The following is a 24669-nucleotide window of genomic DNA, read 5'->3' as shown; positions in this document are numbered from 1 at the left end:
AACGGAGTTACAAGAGGATCCAAATGTGAACACAAAACATTGTCCAATCCTGAGAAGTTAATCTTGTTTCTCTGTTGGGAAAAAAAAAGTTAGTTATACCCCGTCAGACCGCGTCCTGTTTATCTTGGTGTCTCCCCTAGTTGAACTTTCATATTTAGTGTCATCAACACAGGCATAATTCCTGCTATTAAGATGATGATAATTGTATTGGTAATTTATGAGTCGGTAATAGGTGTTGTGACAGCCACCAAATGTCAAAAGGGGCAGCAATTAGGTGTAAGCAAGGACATGATTATGCATTTGGGGGGGTGCTGATTGCTGCTGTCAGATCATATAGTATGAACATACAGGAGGGGGGTGAGTTGCCGAAACTTGCTAAGGTCAGATGCACTTTAACCACTTCCAGTCCGGACACTTTTACCCCCTTCCTGACCAGGCCAATTTTCAGCTTTCAGCGCTATCACACTTTGAATGACAATTGCGCGGTCATGCAACACTGTACCCATATGAATTTTTTACCATTTTTTTGAGACAGATAAAACTTTATTTTGTTGGTATTTATTCATCACTGGGATTTTAATTTTTTTTGCTATGTAAATGAAAATGTCCAAAAATTTTGAAAAAAAAGTTTTTCTTATAAAATTTTGCAAATAAATAATATTTCATCATAAATCTCTGCCAACATTTATTCAGTTATCTTTTTAGTTAAAAAAAAAAAAAAAGCCAAATTTATAACCAAAAATTATAATTTTTAAACATTTTTTTTTAACATATGGTGACACTGTACTACTGGTGGGGGTGATGAAGATTTTTTTTTTTTTTTTTTTTTTTACTTTACACTGATTGCTTTTACACCCGTATAGGATGTAAAAGCAATAATTTCTCTTTCTCTCTGTCTACATTCTTGCAGCCATTGAGAACTACTGAGTGAGCTGTGATTGGTCACAGCTTGTCACATGGTACAAGGCTGATGTGAATAGCCTTGTACCATGTGACCTCTGTGATCATTCACAGATTTGCACACGTAGTAAGCCGACGATCTGTGTTTCACTGTGTCCGGAGGACACAGCGGGCACCGGATCGCGGTGCTGCACGCTCCTGGTGAGCACGCACAAGCAGGATGCGGAGAGGCCGTTTATAAACGGCCACCCGACCCTGCAGTGCCACCGTCTATACAACGGCCGGTCGGGAAGTGGTTGAAAAGCGTTCATGATGCCAGACCATTAATTTCAACAAAGGTCTTCCCCTATGATTATATGAACATCTTTACATGCAGGTATACAAAGTGTGGGACAGGCAACGCAGACTATTATTATACAGTATTTATATAGCCCCAAAGGGTATGCTCAGCGCTGTACAGTAGCAAGGGGGACAGAACATGAGACAATACAGTAACAATACAATACACGAGGGGTTCGAGGGCCCTGCTCTTTCAAGCTTACAATCTATGAGGGAGGGGAAAGTGATACAGGAGGTGAGGTTGGGGGTAGGTCGGGCGTGGGAGGAGGAGACCAGGGAGCTAGAGAGTAGGAGGTCCTGTGAGGAGCGGAGGGCACGGGTAGGGTAGTATTTGGGTATCAGGTCAGTTATGTAGTTTGGGGCGGCGTTGTGAATGGCTTTGTAGGTCAGAGTTAGCAGTTTGAATTTGATGCGTTGGGCAATCGGGAGCCAATGAAGGGATTGGCAGAGGGGGGAGGCAGATGTGGAGCGGTTGGTGAGGTGGATGAGTCTGGCCACTGAGTTTAGACTATGCTCCATACTGCTTACCATTCACCTGAAACTCAAGTGACAGCCCCATCTCTCTGCTGGAATTAAAGCGGAACAAAAAGGGACAAATGTTCACCAATGTGGTCTGTAGCAAGCATCTTATTTTCTGGGTGCTGGTTTCCCATTTTGATTGGCTGACACAGTGGATGTAACTCCTGTGCACATGCACCTCTGTGTGCATTCTGCAATGGATTGTGAACAGGCATTGCATGTCTCTTCTGCAATAAAAATAAGATTCTACCTGTTTGCCAATTTTTTACGTATTTTTTCTTCCCCCTCAGTTGCACATGACTAGATATGGAACATGTAAAACTGAACAAGATTTGTGAAGGCTTACAGTCTGAAATAAAAAAGCACCACGGTGACACTGTACTACTTGTGGGGGGTGATGAAGATTTTTTTTTTTTTTACACTGATTGCTTTTACATCCATATAGGATGTAAAAGCAATCATCTTTCTTTCCTTCTGTCTGCATTCTTGCACTCATTGAGAAGTACTGAGTGAGCTGTGATTGGTCACAGCTTGTCACATGGTACAAGGCTGTTGTGAATAGCCTTGTACTATGTGATCATTCACAGATTTCACACGTAGTAAGCAATGATGTCACAAGTGACATCTTGCTTACTACTTTGCATGTGATCACTGATTGGCCAATCAGTGATCACATGATCGGGACCTCGTACAGAGGTCCCGTCCGACGATCGGTGTTTCACTGTGTCCGGAGGACACAGCGGGCACCGGATCGCGGTGCTGCGCACAAGCAGGGTGCGGGGAGGCCGTTTATAAACGGCCACCCGACCCTGCACTGCCACCGTCCGGCCGTTTATATGCAGTGGCCGGTCGGGAAGTGGTTAAAATATAAAAATGCAAGCCTGTAAAATTCTGAAGGTCACATCCATTTATTAAATAAAATAAATGTGAAAAACAGTTTTAAAAAGTTGGACAGGTCAGGTCTTCTTTTTTTTTTTTATTCTCCAACTTGCCTTCCCTGGAACCAATTTCTCCCCTACTCCCCCCCAATCCTGAACCTGTATTTTTTGCCCCATGTGCTTCTTGGTAATTTTTGCACCTATAAGGCCACCGCACCCCCATAGTCTACGTTCTCCACATCGAAACTTGCTCAATGTTAAAAGAGAAGGATGAGGTTTAAAAAGAAAAAAAGCCTACACACTCACCTAGGTGGATGTAGCATCGATGTGATGCTGCACTTGTCCCCTGTTGCCTCTGAAAGCGAGAACTGAGCGATTAAAGACTACTGATCTCTCAGTTCTTGCTCTTCAGGGCCCTGTCCTGCCATACCAGTGCTCTGCAATGTACAGAGAGGCTGATCCAGGAATCTGGGTGGATCCTGATGTCAGCTAGATACACATAAGTACATAAAGTGCACTCCTCTGACCTACAGGAGAAGTAGGAACAAAAGAGCTTTGGCCTTGCTTCTCCTTTATCCATCTGTCTATACATGCACACTCTGTTTTTACTTGAAACATGTTGTAAACATGAGTAAATGAGTAATAGCGAGCGCACATCAAGTAATAGCAGCCGCTAAGCACTAAAGGTAACCAACAAACCTCAAATAACCAATATATAAGGAAAAGTGCAGCGCTAAATCATTAGAGTAAAATATGGTACAAAAATCAGAAGGTGACTATAAATGTTAAATAAAATTATAGTGATCCGCGATTCTCCTTAGTTCGGTGCTGGTGCGATAAGGTGTAGAAAAAATGCGCACTCACCAGAACACCTATTTCAATGCGAATAAATATAAGTGAACTCCTGATGTCATCAGAGGTCATCCAAATGGGGGCAGGACTGGGGAGACCTTTATCCAAGTATATGGGTCCTAGGCAGGGGCGGACTGACCATTTGGAAACTCAGGCACGGCCCGGGGTCAGTAGGGGGCCCCATGAGATGCCCCTGGTACCTTTTTCATAGGCTTTCTTCAGTTTGGGCAAGGACACAGGGGCCCCATGATCCCCTATTGCCCAGGGGCCCCATGAGTTGTCAGTCCACCCCTGGTCCTAAGACTTCTGATGCGGATCAAATGGAAATGCCAGAGTCCCCTTTAAAGGGTGGATGGATGCAGCTCCACAGGTATGACAGGAGGCTCCCTCTCTGGAGTCTGGAAGCTGTGTGATCTGTAAGTTAATACTCCCCGAGGGAGTGAAATAGAAGAACCCCCATAGTGTAGTATTTAACCACTTCCTGTCCGGACACTTTTACGCCCTTCCTCTCCAGGGCAATTTTCAGTTTTCAGCGCTATCACACTTTGAATGACAATTGCGCGGTCATGCAACACTGTACCCAAATGAATTTTTTACAATTTTTTTGAGACAGATAAAGCTTTATTTTGGTGGTATTTATTCACCGCTGGGATTTTTTTTTTTTTGCTATGTAAATGAAAATGGCCAAAATTTTTGAAAAAAAGTGGGGTTTTTTTATAAAATTTTGCAAATAAATAATATTTCATCATAAATCTTGGCCAAAATGTATTCCGTTATCTTTTTAGTAAAAAAAAAATCCAAATTAGTTTATAACCAAAAATTATAATTTTTAAACATTTTTTTTTTTACATTTTTATTTTATTTTTTTATATTATTATTATTTTTTTTTTTTACATACTGTCACCCTAGCAGTACAGTGACACTGCACTACTTGTGGGGGGTGATGAGGATTTTTTATTTTTTTATTTTTTTTTTACACTGATTGCTTTTACACCCATATAGGATGTAAAAGAAATCATTTCTCTTTCTCTCTGGCTGCATTCTTGCACTCATTGAGAAGTACTGAGTGAGCTGTGATTGGTCACAGCTTGTCACAAGGTACAAGGCTGTTGTGAATAGCCCTGTACCATGTGACCTCTGTGATCATTCACAGATTTCACACGTAGTAAGCAATGATGTCAAGAGTGACATCTTGCGTACTACTTTGCATGTGATCACTGATTGGCCAATCAGCGATCACATGATCGGGACCTCGTACAGAGGTCCCGTCCGATCGGTGTTTCACTGTGTCCGGAGGACACACTCCGGACACAGCGGGCACCGGATCGCGGTGCAGCGCGCTCCAAGGGAGCGCGCACAAGCAGGTTGCGGGGAGGCCGTTTATAAACGGCCACCCGACCCTGCAGTGCCACCGTCCGGCCGTTTATATCCAACGGGCGGTCGGGAAGTGGTTAAAGGTTTTAATGGGTAAAATCAAGCAACCAGAAAATAAGATCAAAATCCAGTGTGTGGCATACAAAACAGGGACTGACCGTCCACAGTCAAAGATGGCTGATGGAGTGCCACATTGCTCCGGCGGCGTGACGTCATGGCGTTATTGGCTCCTCCTATGTTGTAAACATGGATTTTGTTAAATAATTGTACCCATCAAAAATGTAAAACGTATTTTCTTTTCAATTGTGTTTATGTTACGTTCTAATATTTCTATCACAGATCTTAACCGCGCTGGAAAAAGACGAACAAGCAAGGAGGCAACGGCTACGAAGTAAATTGGAACAAGTTATCGACACAATGTCGCAGAGCAGTTGAAGTCCATTATGGCCGTGCTCCAGGGTCTTGGTGGTAACGGAGTGAGACAAGGGACCGCTAAAACTTGACCACACTCCCAACGCATGTGGCCTTGACAAACCGACAGACTGCAGAACTGTTCTGGAACTATCTTGAAACACATGAACAAAAAAAAAAAACAAAAAAAAAATTAAAAAAAGCTTACATGTACATAAAAAAATAATTTAGAGAACATTTCAAAGAATGACATAGAATCCTTTATAAACAGTTTTACGGACTCCTTAAAGTTCAGTGCAAATTAAAATATAGATTTAAGACCCTGTCAGCTGCCTGTTCCAAGGGGAAGACAGCGCTCATGGCGGAGGAAACGGATGAAGATGGAAGGACTGGACTTTGTACGACCTTTAAGAAGGCAGAAGAGACTTTCGCCCACCTCCTCCCTCCCCTGCATAGACAGGCAGCCGATCCGCCCTATAAAAAAAAAAAGAACAACCTCTCTCTCTCTTTGGCTTTTTGCCACCTAGTGTTAAACTGCTATATTTGCACAATTTATTGAAATTTCGGGGTTTTTACAGAAATAAAAAAAATAAAATAAAAAAAGCAATCGAGGAGAGAAAGATCTTTGAAGGGTTTAAGTGCGTTCTGGAAGGCGAAAGAAAAGCTTCAAGCGTTTCCCATGGATTTCCCAGCAAGAAGGACAAAATTATTCCAGAACCTTTCATATTTTTCTAGACTATATTATGTGCCATGTTTCATTTCAATGTTGTTTTAGTGAATAAAAATGCAAAAAAATGAATTTATGGAAAAATCAAGCTTTCCAAGTTGTTGGAATGAACAGGATCAAACCATCGACCAGTTTTGGAAAAGGGGAGTGCAGGAGGGGGTTCTGTGCTCGGAGATGGAGAGAGTATATAACGCATTTCAAGTTTCTTACTAAAGCCCTGTATGTTACTTTGGAATGAATTGTGAGTTTTATTTTACAATTGTTGGATATATTTCAGATTTAAAGAAATAGGTAAAAAAAAAAATCTATCAAGGCTACCGGAAGCACATTCAGAATCACGGCACCTGTTTAGCGAATGTACATAAAACAGATTGGCTAGCAAAGTGAATCCAAGAATGCTTTGCTGCAGTAGACAACCACATGGGCATTACAATATAGAATCTGTGGACATAGGTTACAAATGAATGGTACAGGGTACCAAAGTGTCACTTGGTTTAGTTAATCTCCTGTTAATTTATTGAGCTCTGCGGATCTTGTACTGTTGCAGACGATGGGTTGTAGTAAACATTTGGAACGCCCCTGAAAATTTTCATTGAATGTAATATTGACAGGACAAGGTTAAATGCCAGAGCTGCTTTTGAGCATTCCAACTATAACTTGCATGGGTGGGCTATGCTCCCGCTCTGTCCACAACATTTGTCTAATCAATAGGAGGAGTCGGCAAACCACTGCAGATCAATAAAGACTGTTATTTTGAGTCATTGTTACACCTAGCTTGCCCAATGGAAACTTACCATTGTCGACCTCAACCTCTGAATATGCGTTTGCCCTGACTTGTAAATCTGATCAAATGACTTCAGTACCTTCCTACCAGCCTCTTTCATGGGGTCCTTGATCATGTGATTGGGAGCCCATCCTACAAGCTGAGACAGCTTGGTCACGGTGGTGCTATTGGGTGATGCCCACCATATGCATACAGGTGGCAGCATGGCATAAGACATCCTTCCATACTGACGTGTGTGTATGGTCAGTGGGAAGGGGGGGTAAGGTACTGGAAGAGTACACTGAATCTGGTGGCTCAGAAATCATTGAAAGCTAACACTTTTAGAAGGAAATCATCAATTCTTTCTCTTTAGAAGGAAATCATCAATTCTTTCTCTTTATCCAGTCTAGGCAGGCATTTTTAGAGAGTAGATGGATGGCACCAAAACCTTAAGATAATGGTGAGTGACACTTTGTTACTCAAACTTCATATTGTACTAATGTCCTTGCGGGGCATTAGGGTAATGAAAGTGATAAGTGGGCAGCTTCTGTGCACCAGGGAACTATCACAGTAACTCAAGACGTAAAGACAATATTTGAATCAAGAATCAAAGCATCACACTGAAATATTAAGGTTTTATTACAAAAAAAGAGTAAGGTTTTATTACAAACATAGATTGGGTATACCCAACAAGTGAAGGTTTTATTCCAATCAATGTTTGTAATTAAACTTTAGCGTGAACTCTAATATGGTTAGGTATACCCACTTAATGTTTTGGCTTGCACTCTAATGTTGTTGGATAGACCACATTGATGTTTGGAATAAAATCTTAGCTTGGATTCTAATATTGTTGGATAGACTCAAACATCGATTGGGTATACCCAACAATATTAGAGTCCAACTGAAGGTTTTATTCCAATCAATGTTTGTTATTAAACTGTAGCGTGAACTCTAATATGGTTGGGTATACCCACTTAATGTTTTGAATAAAATCTTGGCTTGCACTCTGTTGTTGTTGGATAGACCACATTGATGTTTGGAATAAAATCTTAACTTGGATTCTAATATTGTTGGATAGACTCAAACATCGATTGGGTATACCCAACAATATTGGAGTCCAAGCTAATATTAGATTCCAGGCTGGGTATACCCAACTGATGTTTGAATCTAAATTTTGTCTTAGACCATAATATTTCAGCGTGGTGCTATGATTCTAGATTCAAATGTAGGCAGATATTTTATCCCGAAAAAATCCCTGTTTAACTTATGTAAGTGGCCCATTCATAGGATGGCACTGAAAGAAAAAAACCCTGAGGTTAGACAAGGAAATAAATAAATACTGGGTATAGTCGCTATAGAACAGAGAAAGCACTGCTAAATATCCCTAGAATTGTCCCACTTAGCAGTCTGCTATTTTTAAATCAATATATTTTACAGAATTAAAATGAATAAATAAAAGCAGCCTTCTTTCTCTACTACCTCAAGAGGTGGCCGGAGTTTGGCTAACTCCATCAAGCAATAACATCCTTTTTACAATCACTGCCTTGTCCAGCTTTGGACAATATCATAATTATCAGCTGCTTCCATTTATTTTATTTTTTTTCTTACCAAGGTGATGTCCTGCCTGGTCCCCTGTTCACTAATCGTACCAGACCGTGTTTTGGTTGAAGGTACAAAATGGCCACCTCCAGCTACAGATGGTAATTCTGTCCTGGTAGACAAAATATACAGTTTCCTTTTTTTGGTTCCCTTCTTGCAGTCTGAAGTACAGTAATAAGGTAACAAAACTAGCTGCAAGGTGCTTAGCTATCTCTAGAAACAGGTGTCTGCTGTCACTAGGTCCAACCTCTGTGTTCATGATGTAATTGTTGAAATTTCCTTCCTGATGTCAACTTTGTTAATCCCTTTGTTAAAACCATCTCCATATTTTTACAACCAACCCCCCCTTGTCCATCCACTTTTTCCAAAGCATAATGAGAAGGTGAGCAGGTTCCTATGAGAAGCCTTTCTGACAAGTGGCATTTCGTGATCTCAGTGCTAAGACTAATAATTCATCCACCCATGTGAGTTTCCCCAAGTTATTTCCACTTTTTTCCTTCCCATTCAGCTAAAAAACAGGCCCTGCTGTACTCTCTGATGGTTTTCTCTTTTATGAATGGGTAGACTTGGCACTCAAAATTGTCCTTTTAAGTTGTCCGTACTCTCCTGTAGAAGGAGCCCCATCCATCCTCTCAGTCAAGAGGATGGCAGGGCTGTCTGCAGACAGTTCTCTCCCTGTCTGATATATGGGTCGATTAGAAGGAAACAAACATCAAACGTTCAGAAGCTTTTATGCATCTTTTAAATGTAATAAATCCCTAGCCAGAGCGTGTAAGTTGGCTTCTCCTTGCATCTGTTTACTGGATACACAGGAGGAACTTTGCGCTCTTTGTTGACAAGGGAGCAATCTGCTTAAAGGGAGGTCAGGAATATCAAACGAAGTCCCTATATCCCTAGAATTCTTCACATTGAGCATTGAATTTTGCTCAGTATTTTCTGGCTCCACCCTAGTTGTCTCTTAGGGCCAATGCAGGTTAACTCTTGGCAGATGACGTCACCCATCAACTAAAATAGAAATGAATTTGCAGGTGACAAAGATGTTAGGTAAAAGCATCACCACATATTCAATTGTACAATAATCCTGCTAGACTTAAGGATGGTTGAAAAAGAAAAATTAAAACTTGGTAGTGCAAAAGTGAATTTTATATTCTACATGTATGATATCCAGAATTGTAATGACCAGGCAAGACGCAGACAATGGTGCCATTACACATGGATTATCAGTAAATAAAATTGGCCCATAATTTGGATGTATGTAAGCACTTTAACCACTTCCTGACCGGCCGTTGCATATAAACGGCCGGACGGTGGCAGTGCAGGGTCGGGTGGCTGTTTATAAACGGCCTCCCCGCACCCTGCTTGTGCGCGTTTCCTGGGAGCGCGCAGCACCGCGATCCGGTGCCCGCTGTGTCCTCCGGACACAGTGAAACACCGATCAGCGGACGGGACCTCTGTACGAGGTCTCGATCATGTGATCACTGATTGGCCAATCAGTGATCACATGCAAAGTAGTAAGCAAGATGTCACTTGTGACATCATTGCTTACTACGTGTGAAATCTGTGAATAATCACAGAGGTCACATGGTACAAGGCTATTCACAACAGCCTTGTACCCTGTGACAAGCTGTGACCAATCACAGCTCACTCAGTACTTCTCAATGAGTGCAAGAATGCAGACAGAGAGAAAGAGAAATGATTGCTTTTACATCCTATATGGGTGTAAAAGCAATCCGTGTAAAAAAAAAAAAATCTTCATCACCCCCCACAAATAGTACAGTGTCACCATGGTGACACTGTACTGCTAGGGTGACAGTATGTAAAAAAATAAAAATAAAAAATAAGAATATAAAAAAATAAAATAAAAATGTAAAAAAAAATTTTTACAAATTATTTTTGGTTATAAACTAATTTGGATTTTTTTTTTTTTACTAAAAAGATAACGGAATAAATTTTGGCAAAGATTTATGATGAAATACTATTTATTTGCAAATTTTTATTAAAAAAAACACCTTTTCCAAATTTTTGGCCATTTTCATTTACATAGCACAAAAAATAAAAATCCCAGCGGTGAATAAAATACCACCAAAATAAAGCTTTATCTGTCTCAAAAAAATGGTAAAAAATTCATTTGGGTACAGTGTTGCATGACCGCGCAATTGGCATTCAATGTGTGATAGCGCTGAAAGCTGAAAATTGCCCTGGTCAGGAAGGGGGGGAAAGTGTCCGGACAGGAAGTGGTTAAGGAAAGAGGATCCAATAACTGCACCAAGTCACAACAGGCAAGAGATAACTGCAACAAGCCGCAATGTCTAAGGCACCTGTTTCTAGACACAACCTCAATATGAGCGAGAGAAGTGTATGTTGCAATTTACCAAAGGACTTTAGTTCAGCATTATTTTCAGGAACCAGGACAGTTTATACTTCCATTGCTTTAATATGATAATTTTTTTAAATTCTTAATATAGTGCCAGCCTCCACGGTGTTGCCTAATTTTATCGTGTTTTATAAAAGCTGATTGTTTTACCCAAATATTAGGTGGGGTAGTGAACTAGAGACAAATGGATACACATGACCACCGCTGCAGGTGACATGGACCCCATTTAAGAGATGGAGAGGTTGTAACCTGGATAAAGGGGGTCTTGCGTGTTCCCAAAATATCAGCTGTAGGACTCTGATCACTGAGGGCCCATTTTCTTCTTTGTAGTACATTGATGTGCGTTATGGCACGGGTTTCATTGAGGCAGCCCATTCAGAGTGAAGGGACATCCAATGCACCCCAACCTGTCCAAAATTGGACATGACCTTTTTGTTTTTTAATAGCGCAGTGCATGGCAAAACCACGCATTAGTTTGGCATTCAAAATAATATGAACATTACCATGACGCAGAAGTGTAAACTGGTCCTGAGTAAATACTCAAAAACACATTGGGTGTTCGTAACTAAAACTCGAGAATGCAAAATCTGATGGAACTGCATAGAAACCAATCAGTTTCCAGGTTTTATTGCCAAAGCTTAAATGAACAAGCTAGAAGCTGATTGGCTGCCATGTACAGCTGCACCTGATTCTGAGGGCATTAGTTTTAGTAAATCTACCTCATTGGTTGTTGGCCTTTCTTCATTTGGCTTTAAGTTTCATTCACCGGTTTGTAGTAGAACCTATGGGTGTTGGTTATTGGCCTAACAGTCTTGCAGTGTGTGTACCGACTTCTCCGCTAATTATGGGCTTCAGGTCCAGCTCCACCTAAAACTTTCTAAAGCGGTTGATAGAGTGGGGAAGAGTCACAACCTTTGTCAGTATTTTGTTCCACCCATTGGGTAGATTTCCTCACACTTCTTGTGCTGACATACAGAGGAGCCAAATCTTCCCACTGGCGTCAGGCAATCACAACAAAACATTTTTTCCATTGCAGTGTAGAAAGACCAGGAGATCAGATTTTGTTACTGTTGTGTCCTCCTGTCCTAGTGACACCTGTTGCCCTTCTGGTGTCACAGGGACAGAAAAGGATATAAAAATGGCCCCCAGCAGGATCACAGGTATCAATGAAAAACCTGAAAGAGGTTCTAATCCTTCCTCACGCCCTCTACAACTGAACATGTTTAGGCTGGAATTGGGCTTTCCATTTTTTTTTTTTTTTTTTTTTTTTTTTTTTTTTTTTTTTTTTTTTTTTTAGAGGCTTTCCTATTGTTGAACCCCACAGTGCTGTCCAGGCCATTTATATTGCTCTTCAGCTCCAGTCAGTGTATCTAGTATACCTGTCCAATATACCCCTCCATTGCTGCAGCCAATAGGATCAGTAGCTGAATTCAGTCTGGCAAAAAAAAAAAACCGAACAAACAAAAACTCTCCCCACTGAGCCATCCCCTGTAAATATCTTACTATTTTAATGTTGCTCAGATTTAGTACTTGTAAATAAAATCCTCGCATCACAAAAGAGATTAAACATTTTTGCTAAATAAAACCAGCTGGTGTATTTTTCCTGTGTGTGCTTTTCTGATAGAATTGCTGTCCAAATTAGCAAAAAAAAAAAAATGCAAATAGCATAAAGGTCCATTTTACCATATCTGCATGTGGAGCCATCCTAAGTACATGGTGATGGAGAGAGATCACCATTGATAGGGTAAGTAGGCTCTGTTGGAAAAACAGGGGACTGCAACCTTTTCCACTTGAAGTATGGATTTACAATCTGTTCACATCTGTGCGGCGGGAGAACACGTGCAATTCTCACAAGACCCCAAAATACTTGTCCTTGCAGGCATGCTTCATTCTTAATGGCACTTCAATGCACCTTGCATTGTAGCACATCAAAACACGGTAACACATTTTGCAGACATTCAACTATTGAATGGCTTGGGGGGCTGACTATTTTATTTTTCACTGTAGCATCCCTCTTAAAATTAATTAATTTCAGAAAGACGTGGTATAAATTTTGGAGGAACCCCCACCTTTTTTACACTATATGCCTGGCTTCTTTGTTTACATGGCTTGGGATTTCTGGCCACGTATTTGAATGGGGCCAGTCACCCCACTGGTTAAGGACTAGATGGTGCCTGCACCCACCAGTGGGCTTACCAATTGACAGCTGTCATGTACAATCGCATTAGTAAATGTTCGGTCAAGGTATGGTCCAAACTGTAAGCTCCTAACTATATCCTTTGTGGCTTTTAGGAAGTATACTTAAGTTAAATCTTTTTCTTTTTGCGAAGAGAGAGAACAGTCAGCGTTCAATGATGTTGAGGGTAATATGTGGGTTCATATGAAAATGTTAGTTGGATGGGTCAACTTTCTAAACTTGGGAGTCAGTCACTTGGAATAAACATACATTAAAACAAGATAGGAGCTTCATATGTACTCAAACAGTTCCTTTTTTTTTTGTAGTAGAAGGATTTTTTTTTATAAAATGTTAAAAACCCACAGCTCAACAGTATTATAAATCAGAAAAAAAAAAAATCTGGAGCTGGCTGTAGATGGGGCTGCGCTCCTCTTCCAGACTCAGCACCACTCAAGCAACATCCTGTTAGGCCAAGCTGTCATCACACCAGCCCACGCCAGTTTTAATAGACATTAAACTCTGCTTAAAAAAAATTTTTAAAATCTTTTTTTAAAAAAAATCTAAGTATACAGTGGGGAAAATAATTATTTGATCCGCTGCAGATTTTGTAAGTTTGCCCACTTACAGAGAAATTAAGGCTCTATAATGTATTGATAGAGACAGAATATCAGCCAAAAAAATCCAGAAAAAAAACAATACAAATATTATAAATTAAGTTGTAGTTCAGTGAGTAAAGTAAGTATTTGATCCCCTACCAACCGACAATAATTCTGGCTCTCACAGACTGGCTATGTGCTCATGTGGTACACAGTTTAGTCCTGACAATTTAAGAATCAGCTCTTAACAACTCGTTATGTGTATAAAAGACACCTGTCCACAGAATCTTTCTTCCATTTAAACCTCACCACCATGGGCAAGACCAAAGAGCTATCAAAGCATCTCAGGGACAAGATTGTAGACCTGCACAAGGCTGGAATGGGCTACAAGACCATCATCACGAAGCTTGGTGAGAGGGAGACAACAGTTGGAGCAATTATTTGCAAATGGAGGAAATACAAAATAACCATCAATCGCCCTCGGACTGTAGCTCCATGCAAGATTTCGCCTTATGGGGTAAGGATGATCGTGAGAAAAGTGAGAGATCAGCCCAGAACTACACAGGAAGAGCTTGTGAATGATCTCAAGGAAGTTGGGACCAGAGTCACCAAACAAACCATTAGTAACACAATATGTCGCCATGGATTGAAATCCTGCAGTGCCCGCAAGGTCCTCCTTCTCAAAAAGGAACATGTACAGACCCGTTTGAAGTTTGCAAATCATCTAAATGATTCAGAGGAGGATTGAGAGAAAGTGCTGTGGTCAGATAAGACCAAAATTGAGCTCTTTGGCATTAAAGCGACTTGCGTGTATGGCAGAAGAAAAATGCTAACTATGACCTTAAGAACACCATCCCTACAGTCAAGCACGGAGGTGGAAACATTATGCTTTGGAGCTGTATCTCTGCTAAAGGTACAGGCCAACTTTTCCACATTGAGGGACCAATGGACGGGGCCATGTATTGTAAAATCTTGGATAAGAACCTTCTTTCCTCAGACAGAACACTGAAGATGGGTCGTGGATAGGTCTTCCAGCATGACAATGACCCAAAAGAGTGGCTCAAGAAGAAGCACATTAGTGTCATGGAGTGACCTAGGCTAGTCTCCATACCTTAATCCTATAGAAAACTTATTGAGGGAGCTGAAACTTCGATTTGCCAAATGACAGCCAAGAAACCTTAAGGATTTAGAGAAGATCTGTAAAGAATAGTGGACCAAAATCCCTTCTGAGATGTGTGCAAATCTGGTAACCAACTATGAGAAACATCTTACCTCAGTACTTGGTGGAGAATCCTGTGTTGGCAAACACAAAGTCATGTTTTGCTTGGGGATCAAATACTTATAAATTGAGTTGCAGTTCAGTGAGCAAAATAATATTTGTATCGTGTTTTTCTGAATTTTTGGTTGATATTCTGTGTCTATCATTTAAAATACACATATGATAAAAAAGTGTAGACCCTTCATTTCTTTGTAAGTGGGAAAACTCACAAAATCTGCAGGGGATCATATAATTATTTTCCCCTCTGTATAGGCTTTATAACAAAAAAAGCCTATTCTATTGCACTCGGCCTCCTCCAAATCTCTAAATCCTTTTTTTTTGCTGCTGATGCTGTTAGTGGACAGATACTTTTTTCTCCATGGTCTCATCATTGGACAATTAGACGTCCTTGCATTAGCGGTTAGCAGTGATGTCCAGGGCCCCTTATTATAATTTGTATTATGGATTATAGTACATTTTTAAGCATACGTATGTCCTTCAGAATATGTGATTTTTCAATTTTTGTATAAGGAAGCACTTTCCAGTTGTAGGCTCCCCTGGGAGTGTTCTGTGATTGTCTCCATCATCTGTCACTTTTGCTGGACAACTCAGTTTATAATAAATGGAGAGAAAAATATAACCAAGGACACGAGAGCTAAACAAATTAGTATGCGGTATACCATCATTCAGGGTAGGATGGGACTGGAGGGCATTTTCCCCTGGGGCTAATTCCTAATAAAATACTTTAGGCTGGTGGCCCTAAGTGGAGATAATCAAACATTCCAACATCAGTCAGATCAGGATCAGCAGTCGGTGTCACATGGATGGCATTAAAGAGCTACCTACTACTCCCTGTTCAGATCTGTGGTCACAGCATAGAGGAAGTCTTCCAGAACCAACGACCTTTGCGGCTCTGAGATATCATTTGACCAAATGCCAAGAGCCACAAAGGAAGCCAATGTTGGAAGGTGTAAATCTGAAACTAGCATTAAAAGGATCACCAGGCTAAGGATTCCCGGTTCACTCCCGCTATCATTATCGGCATCAGAATACAATATTTTTTACAATTATTATACAGAATTTATATAGAGCCAAGAGATTGTGCAGCACTTAACAATAAAAGGTGGCAGTTACAATACTATTCAATACAAAAGGATTTCTTGTCTCTTTAAAGCACAATGGTTCTTTAACAATTATTCTAGAAATATTAAACTTTTTCCACACATGCTAAATTAGCTTTTTTGCTGGAAATTACTTTAACCCTCCCAAAACAATTATATATTTTCTGGCAACACAGACCCTAGAGCAGGGTAGGCAACCTTTGAGAGGTGGAGATCGACCTGAACAACATGAAAGAGATCAAAGATCAGGGTCAGGCACCCTTATTTTTTTAGGAATTTACCTAGCAAGATCTAACTAAATGATAAGGAAAACTTGTAGAAAAATATAATAAAACAAAATGTTGCTGTAGAAATGTAAACTTAGTAGGCTACCTTAAAAGTGGACACTGTCTGTCAGTAGAGCAGAGGACAATGTAGCGCATTGGATGGTGTCAGTAGGGCAGAGGATGGTGTATGGACAGTGTCAGTAGGGCAGTAGACTGTGTCAGTAGTTTATTTTTATTATTATTTTATTTTTCTTTACAATATATTTTTAATTTTCTTTAGAAGCCCCGTTGGGGGGCTTTGGTTAAATATTAGGGATCTAAACAAACCCCTGATGTCCCACTTTTGAGACGAAGAAAGGAACTGTGGACAGAAATTCCCCAGTCCCTTTCTCTGCAGCCTCAGCTGCACTGGACAGTGAATGAAGGGGAAGTACTCTGTGCTGCCCAGCTTCCTGTTCATTAACATACTGAAGCATAATAAACACTTGTAAGGCCCCCCAGATTAGTAAGATAGCCTGTTTGTTGTTTTCTTTTTAGGCAGAGGCTGAGTAGCAGCCTGGGGATGTCAGCCTAGGAGTGAGGTCACCTCCATACAGGCTAGGAGGCTCTAAGAGGTCAGAGCTTCTGGAGACCTCCCACTCTTGCAGAAAACTAGAGAACTTTCTGGAAGAGGAGGAGAGGAGGCACAGGTCTACATGTTTGGGGGACCCTAGCCAATTCCCTGGCAGGAGGCTGGGCATGGTGTCCAGGGCAACCCTCAAAAGTGGCAGATCCTGTGCAGAGTCAAGTTAGTGTTGGCTGGAAGATGGAGAGAGAGGCTGGAGTGTGGGAGGGGGCCCAAGGAAAGGGCCTACCTTCAGGCAGGTGCTGGAAACCTCCACTGCCCCACCATCTTCTAAGAGGAACATCCTGAGCAGTAGGGAAGGAGCCAACCCAGCGGAATGCCTGAAGGCAGTCACCTATCCAACGAGCTGACAGGACAACACAGTGTGGGTACCCTTACACCCCCTGGGCTGGATAAGGGGAGAGGACAGTCAGGTACAATACCCAACTAGCTTCTCATCTTGGACTGTGCTAAATTGGCAGTTTCTTAGCCCCCTTGCCCAGGGAATACCCTCACTGCAGCTGGGTAAATAGAAGGTACCAATCACTGACTGTATTCATTCAGAAAAGGAAGGTGCTGATAAATTACATATTTAACTGCCTCTTCCCAGCTCTCAATCCTGACACATCCCTCACAGCAACCAGCAGAAGGGGTGAGGAGGGGAACTCAGCAGCAGAGGGGTCCAATGCAGCACACAGGGGCCAGACAACACAAAGAGGAGGAACCTGGAGAAGAGGGGTGACATTTAGTGGAACCGTCGGCTGTGTTTTCCTCCCTGCAGTAGCTGAATGTTGGCGGAGGATGAGGAGGAGAAGCTGACATTGCCAGCATTAAGCTGTTACAGGAGGAAAATACAGCCTAATTGGTTCCACTAAATGTTGACCCCCCCCAACGCCCCTCCTCTCCAGGTTTTATAGTCAGAAACCAAGGGACACGATCTACCCGTCGCCTGCCCGTGATTGACTGAACTTATCCAATCGGTTGCCAACTCCTGCCCTTGGAAAAATACACAAATTAATTTTAGTAAAAACATACCCAATATTACACCCAATTTTTTGGTAAAATATAAAAAATATGGGGTTGCGTGAACGGATACCAAACATGTCAAGTCTTATAATTGCACACCTGTTTAATCACAAAAAACAATGGTACCCAAAGCTGTCCATAGGTGACCCTTTATAACCTTTTAAAGGCTATTAGTTTAGAATTAACTCTGATTTATGACCCTAGAATTATTGCTCTTGTATAGTAATATTTGTGGATCAATTTATGTGCTACACTGCACGGTTTCACTGGGGTGTATATAGAGGTGATGGGGTGCTTTAAAGATCATTTTTTGATCATTTGTATTTTATATACAGGCGTACCTCGGTTTATGAACGCCTCGGTTAACATAATTTTCGGTTTACGAATGAAAATTCATTGAAAATAATGCCTCGGTTTACAAATCTTTTTCGCAATATAAATGAATTGTTTTCAATGCATTTACACATTTTTTCTAAATCATGTCCCTGTACAGCATTTATGCCTTTAAAGTGCACTTTATAAAGAGTTTTGAACAGATAAAACTTTTTTCTGACCTCCGGAACGGATTAATTTGTTTTCAATGCATTTACGAATCTTTTTTTAATTATGTCCCTTTAAAGTGCACTTTATAAAGAGTTTTGAACAGATAAAACTTTGACTTTTCTCAATGCATTTACAAATGAATTTTTAATCATGTCCCTGTACAGTATTTATGCCTTTAAAGTGCACTTTATAAAGCATTTTGAACAGATAAAATACTTTTTTTTAAAAAAAATTTCTGACCTCTGGAACAGATTAATTGGTTTTCAGTGCATTCCTATGGGAAACTGCGTTCCAGTTTACAAATTTTTTGCAATACGAAAAGTCCCGCACAATGAATTAAATTCGTAAACCGAGGTACGCCTGTGATTTTTTTTTTTCTTTATGTAACTTTCTTGCTATTACAAGAAGTCTAACAAGCCCTTAGCCTGCTGTAAAAATCAATCAATAATTGGGTTCATTTGCATGTAATTACTTATGGAGCAATTGCCTGAAAATGACCAGCCCTGGATGGAGATAGGACACAGAAGATCGCAGCTATCACTGTAGTAGCACCAACTACTACAATGATTGTCAGCTTCCCCAGCAGTCTTACAGCTATGAGCTATACATAGTTAAATTTTGCCAACCTGGACCAATGCAACTATGCAATTACAATCCATATCTGGCGTCCGCTATGACCTGTTTAACTTCCTCGCTGCTTCCTGCTTCACCAATTAGATTCAATGTTCTAACGTAGTGGTCTCCAAACTGAGGCCTGGGAGCCAAATGCGACCCTTTGCTTGCCTTTATTTGGCCCTTGAAGCACTATTCCTCCCACTGATACAAGACACTATTCTTTCAACTGACACCAACAATGGGGCACCATTTCTCCCATTGGTACCACCTATGGGGCACCATTTCTCCAAATGATACAAGCGATGATGCACTATTCCTCAACCTAATACCAAAGGTGATGTTTTCTCCAACTGATGCCAAGAAAACTTGCACTCCCGCTGGCCACAGTCTGACCCCCTAAAGTCTGAAGGCCAAAAAACTGGCCCTTTGTTTAGAAAGTTTGGAGACCTCTGGTCTAAGGCAACTTTCAATACCAGTTGGTGGCTGTGAGAAGCTATCTCAGCACTGATACTTTTATTATCAGACAGCAGGGGGCATTTTTTTTTTTAGAATTCATGTCCTGCATTACCAGCTGGAGTTCCTGGATCACCAAAGAAAATGAGGTGGACGGGTGCAATACAGAAGAATGCTTAGATATAAAACGGAATCCCTAGCATGCAGAATATGTTCCTTCCATGCATCTCAAGGTTCTACCTTCAGTTCTGGGCAGAGTGCCCCTGTAGTACCCATTAACCACCTTTAATACATTTGCCGCTTGTTTAAAGCACAACAATCGATAGCAGATAAGACCGACTGACTTGTTTATACGGCATTTGCATTGGTAAACTCGGCTCCATTACGGCATATTTTTGTAATGGATTGCCATTAAAGCATATATATTACCCATTACGTTTATCAATACGCACAAACGGCTCCCCGCCAGCCTCCTTATCTCTGCCTTTGCGTTTTTTATTTATTTATTTATTTTCTGCTTCATGATGGTTTCCTGTTAGAGCAGATTACGGCGAGACTGACTGATCGTTGGGAATGATACAACCGTGAGCCTCCTGCAATGCATCTTCCTCAGCTGCGCACGCCTCTCTCATGGGGCGCCAAATTTACAGGCGCGGAGCTGCCTGAACCGAGGCGATATACATCACCGAGCCATCAATACGGCAATCAGTTGAAGATCTGAAGACTGGGGAGAGTAGCGGAGATGAGGGGAAATGTTTGGGACTTTGTAAAGCTATTGAGCGGACGGCGGAGGATTAAAGAGGACCTTCCATCTATGTGTCAAATATTTTCATTCAGCCAATACAAAAAAAATGTTCATATATAATAATTATACAATACAAAATTACTAGTCCATGGAGTCTGATAATGTCTTCCTTATGCTTCTCTTCCTATGCTCCGCCATCTTTGTGCAAAAGACGAGAGCACCAATAGTTTATTGTATGTCCAGTATAAATGTATTAGTCATAAAAAAAAAAAAAGAAGTACATCAACGCCTTTTAGGATCACAACTCCCCCTCAACAAGGACAAGCCCTGATGAAGGGGGCATTGTGAGCCCCGAAATGTGTTGGCTGTACCTTTTTTTGACATGAGACTTTGATAGATCTAAACAAGATGAAATACAATTCCTATATGTGAAATAGTTAATTCAGCCACTACAATGAATTTCTATATTTAGACATCATTACTAGTCCATGGAGTCCGATAATGTCTTCCTTATGCTTCTCTTCCTATGTGCCGCCATCTTTGTGCAAAGGATGAGAGCACCACTAGTTTATTGTAGGTCCAGTATAAATGTATTAGTCATTAAAAAAAAAAAGTACATTATATGCATTCTAGGATCACAACTCCCCCTCATCAAGTATAAGGTCCCTGATGAAGGGGGCATTGTGAGCCCCGAAATGTGTTGGCTGTACCTTTTTTTTACATGAGACTTTGATTAATAGATCTAAACAAAATGAAATACAATTCCTATATGTCAAATAGTTAATTCAGCCACTACAATGAATTACTATATTTATACATCATTACTAGTCCATGAAGTCCGATAATGTCTTCCTTATGCTTCTCTTCCTATGTGCCGCCATCTTTGTGCAAAGGACGAGAGCACCACTAGTTTATTGTAGGTCCAGTATAAATGTATTAGATGTTAAAAATAAAAAAAAGTACATCAACGCCTTTTAGGATCACAACTACCCCTCATCAAGGACAAGGTCCCTGATGAAGGGGGCATTGTGATCCCCGAAATGTGTTGGCTGTACCTTTTTTTGACATGAGACTTTGATAGATCTAAACAAGATGAAATACAATTCCTATATGTGAAATAGTTAATTCAGCCACTACAATGAATTTCTATATTTAGACATCATTACTAGTCCATGGAGTCCGATAATGTCTTCCTATGTGCCGCCATCTTTGTGCCAAAGGTGAGAGCACCACTAGTTTATTGTAGGTCCAGTATAAATGTATTAGTCATTAAAAAAAAAAAAAGCACATCATACGCATTTTAGGATCACAACTCCCCCTCATCAAGGATAAGGTATCTATAATAAGATTTATTACTCATCTATAATAAGAGTAACTATATGTAAAGATTAATAGTGCATTTTATATACAGCTATATAGATCAGACCAAAATGAGAGACAAATGAGGAGGAATGAGGGACAGAGGGACTTTGTTCCAAATCAGGTACAGTCCCTTGAAATCAGGGACAGTTGGGGGGTATGCACACAGGCACAGGGAGAGCACGCAAACTCCATGCAGGTAGTGTCATGGTTGGGATTCGAATCAATGATAGTGCTACCAGGCGGAAGTACTAAGCATTTAGCCACTGTGCTGCCCACCCAACTTCTACTTTTCCAATGTAATACCGGAGTTTGCAAAAGTATTTGATGAACACAAAGTGGATTTATATCCTTGAGTAATCTATTTAAAGGACTTTTTTGTGTCCGGAGTTCGGCTTTAAATGCATACTCAGCAGTAAGGACGGACCCCTGTAAAAGTTCATGGAGTGGGTCGGTTAGCTTAATGCAATAAGAAGGAAATGAATAATAAATTCACAGAGTCAGAAGAATGTCAACATTCAGTATCCAAGACGTAGAGGTTTTCATTCTTCTGTAACCCAAAAAGTCCTAAAAAACTTTCTTGAAAAAAAAAAAAAGTATTAGAAATAAATTGAAATTTCAAAAAACAAAACAAAAAAAAATACTGGAAAAGAAAATCGAGCATTTCCAGAACGTTCTGATTTCTGTACGGAAGGAAAAGTGGTCCCTAGGATGAAGTGTTCTCAAAGCAATGGTAGAAGCCAGTCGTGGCTGCCCAGGGAAAGGAGAGATATAACTGGTATCGGCACATATTATAACAGCTTGAAAACAGATTCTGACTTTTTTTTTTGTTTCTGACCGGCATGTCCCTTCGGACCAGAGTTGCGGGGGTGGCTGCCCTTGCTCTGGGACATGCACACATATAGTACCTGTTATATAGGAACAGATGTGGTTTCGCCCTCAGGCTGCCTCTGACAGTCGCCTCCAATGCCGGGAACGCCGAAGAGCGCAGGACTAATTAGCTGGTCGAGGTAACAAGCATGAAAGACACCGTGTGACAAGCCAAGGTTATTAACCCTTCAGCTGCCACGTCTCTACAGCTGTGCAGTCACCTTGACACGGGAAAGCGAGCGAGAGCTAAAGGCATTCCGCTCTGCAATTTTCATCTCCTTGGAACCGGCGTTGCATCTGTCTGGCACCACGATTCGCACTCGAGTTTTTAGGCAGACAAATGCTCCCAGGTGTGCCAAGTGACGCATTCCTCACACCTAAAATTACAAATCCATTTTTATTTTTTAATGCTTGATTTGCAGAAATTGTATTTATATATTTAGTAATTATCACTTTGGTTCCTTTTCATATAGTTGTATTAACAGGTTTGTGAGCTGGTATGTTAGTGTGCCAAAAGAGCTTGTTTATGCTTGGAACCTGTAAAGGGGTCAAAGTGATGCATAGTTAGTCTTAAAGGGTCGATCCGCCCAAAAATACGGTTTGAAATTTCCCTTTGGCTTGTTCATCACTGAAAGTGACTTTGGAATCTCAGCTGAATGGAAAAGTTAGGAAACTTGAGTGAAACTACCTGGTGGGTCACTTCTGATATGCAAAGACCTTGTTGGTCTAGTCAGGGAGAGATACAAGAAGGCAAAGGGTCATTTAACTTTTCAAGCATCAGTACACTCCTAAAATATCGATCTTGGGTGGTCTTGGAGTTTTCATGTGACCACAGGAATACTGGATACAGAATTCAGAAATCAGTCACTCTAGGTTTCAAAGCAACATGTTTATCTGAAGAAGAGCCCTGTCAAGCAATATCTGCATCTATGCTAATCATATAATATATAGTAGTCCAGAAAATTTGAACAAATTTACATTTTGTTTTATTCTCGTGCTTTTAATTATTATGGTGCCCCTAGCAGGTGATGTAGGCTTACCAGGGGCGCAGAGGTTAAGTGACAGTGTGCTCTTTAACAGAACTGTGGAGATGGGCCAGAAACCTAAGTGGTCCTGGTTTTCTTCACTGCCAGCTGTCACCAGGTCTCAGCCTTCATGATTGTCCACCAAGGGTGTAGCTTACATAGAATGGCTATGATGTGGGGACTGTACATAAAAACTATGGAGCAAAGTAGTTAAGTCTAAGCAGAGGTCCTCAGCAGGCAAGAGAGTAGTCAGGTCCAGTCAGAGGTCAGGGGCAGGCAAGAGGGTAGTCAGGTCAATCTGGATCAGCAACAAGCAGACAATAAGAAAGTTTAATAGCTCTTTTCCACAGATAACTGGCAATATAACACAGTACTAGCCACTTTAAAGGCTTGAGCTTAAAACCCTTTTGGGGAGTCCTAACAGGGATTCTGAGAGTACCATTGGAAGTTTTGGCAGGAATTCTGGGAGTACCATTAGAAGTCTTGATGGGAATTCTGGAGGGTGCCATTGGCAGTCCTGGCAGGAATTCTGAAAGTACTATTGGAAGACCTGGCAAGGATTCTGAGAGTTGCAAACAAATAGAGAGTAGCAAAGGCTATCATTTTCTTTGGTCTACTTCCGTTATTCATCCATTCTATGTGGTACAGTCAGGGGAGTGGCCTGTAGTTCTCACTCAAGGTCAGGAGATTTTTTTACTATTTCACTAAGGTTTCTGAGAGTACCATAAAAAGTCCTGGCAGGGATTCTGAGGGTACCATTGGATGTCCTGGCAGGGATTCTGAGAGTACCATTGGATGTCCTGGCAGGGATTCGAGAGTACCATTGGATGTCCTGGCAGGAATTCTGAGTGGACCTTTTGAAGTTATAGCAGAATTTCTGAAAGAACCATTGGGAGTCCTGGCAGGGATTCTGAGGGTACCATTGGATGTCCTGGCAGGGATTCTGAGAGTACCATTGGATGTCCTGGCAGGGATTCGAGAGTACCATTGGATGTCCTGGCAGGAATTCTGAGTGGACCTTTTGAAGTTATAGCAGAATTTCTGAAAGAACCATTGGGAGTCCTGGCAGGGATTCTGAAAGTACCATTGGGTGTTCTGGCAAGGTATTCTGACAGGACCATTGGAACTCCTTTCAGGGATTGTAAGAGAGCCATGGAGTGTCCCAGCAGGGATTCTGAGAGTACCATTGGAAGTTCTAGCAGGGATTCTGAGAGTACCATTGGAATTTGTAGCAGGGATTTTCAGAGTACCATTGAGTGTCCAAATAGGGATTCTA

At 41.0% G+C, this 24669-nt stretch overlaps 1 protein-coding gene across 1 annotated transcript in view; it reads left to right on the top strand.

Moving 5' to 3' along the window:
* The window catches only part of LOC149444766 (plexin-A1-like), a 283982-nt gene extending 271661 nt beyond the window's left edge, over positions 1–12321 (top strand). The window contains exon 31 of the mRNA XM_089654551.1: positions 5202–12321. Coding sequence (XP_089510677.1) covers positions 5202–5297 — 96 coding nt within the window. The 3' untranslated portion in view covers positions 5298–12321. The remainder of the gene's footprint in view (positions 1–5201) is intronic.
* The last annotated feature ends 12348 nt before the right edge of the window (positions 12322–24669 follow it).

Source organism: Staurois parvus, unplaced genomic scaffold, assembly GCF_062004578.1.
Source record: "Staurois parvus isolate SC_StPar_1 unplaced genomic scaffold, SC_StPar_1.0 ptg000777l, whole genome shotgun sequence".
NCBI lineage: Eukaryota > Metazoa > Chordata > Amphibia > Anura > Ranidae > Staurois > Staurois parvus.
The sequence above is the reverse complement of the archived record's forward strand: the minus strand, read 5'-3'. Positions and strand labels throughout refer to the sequence as shown.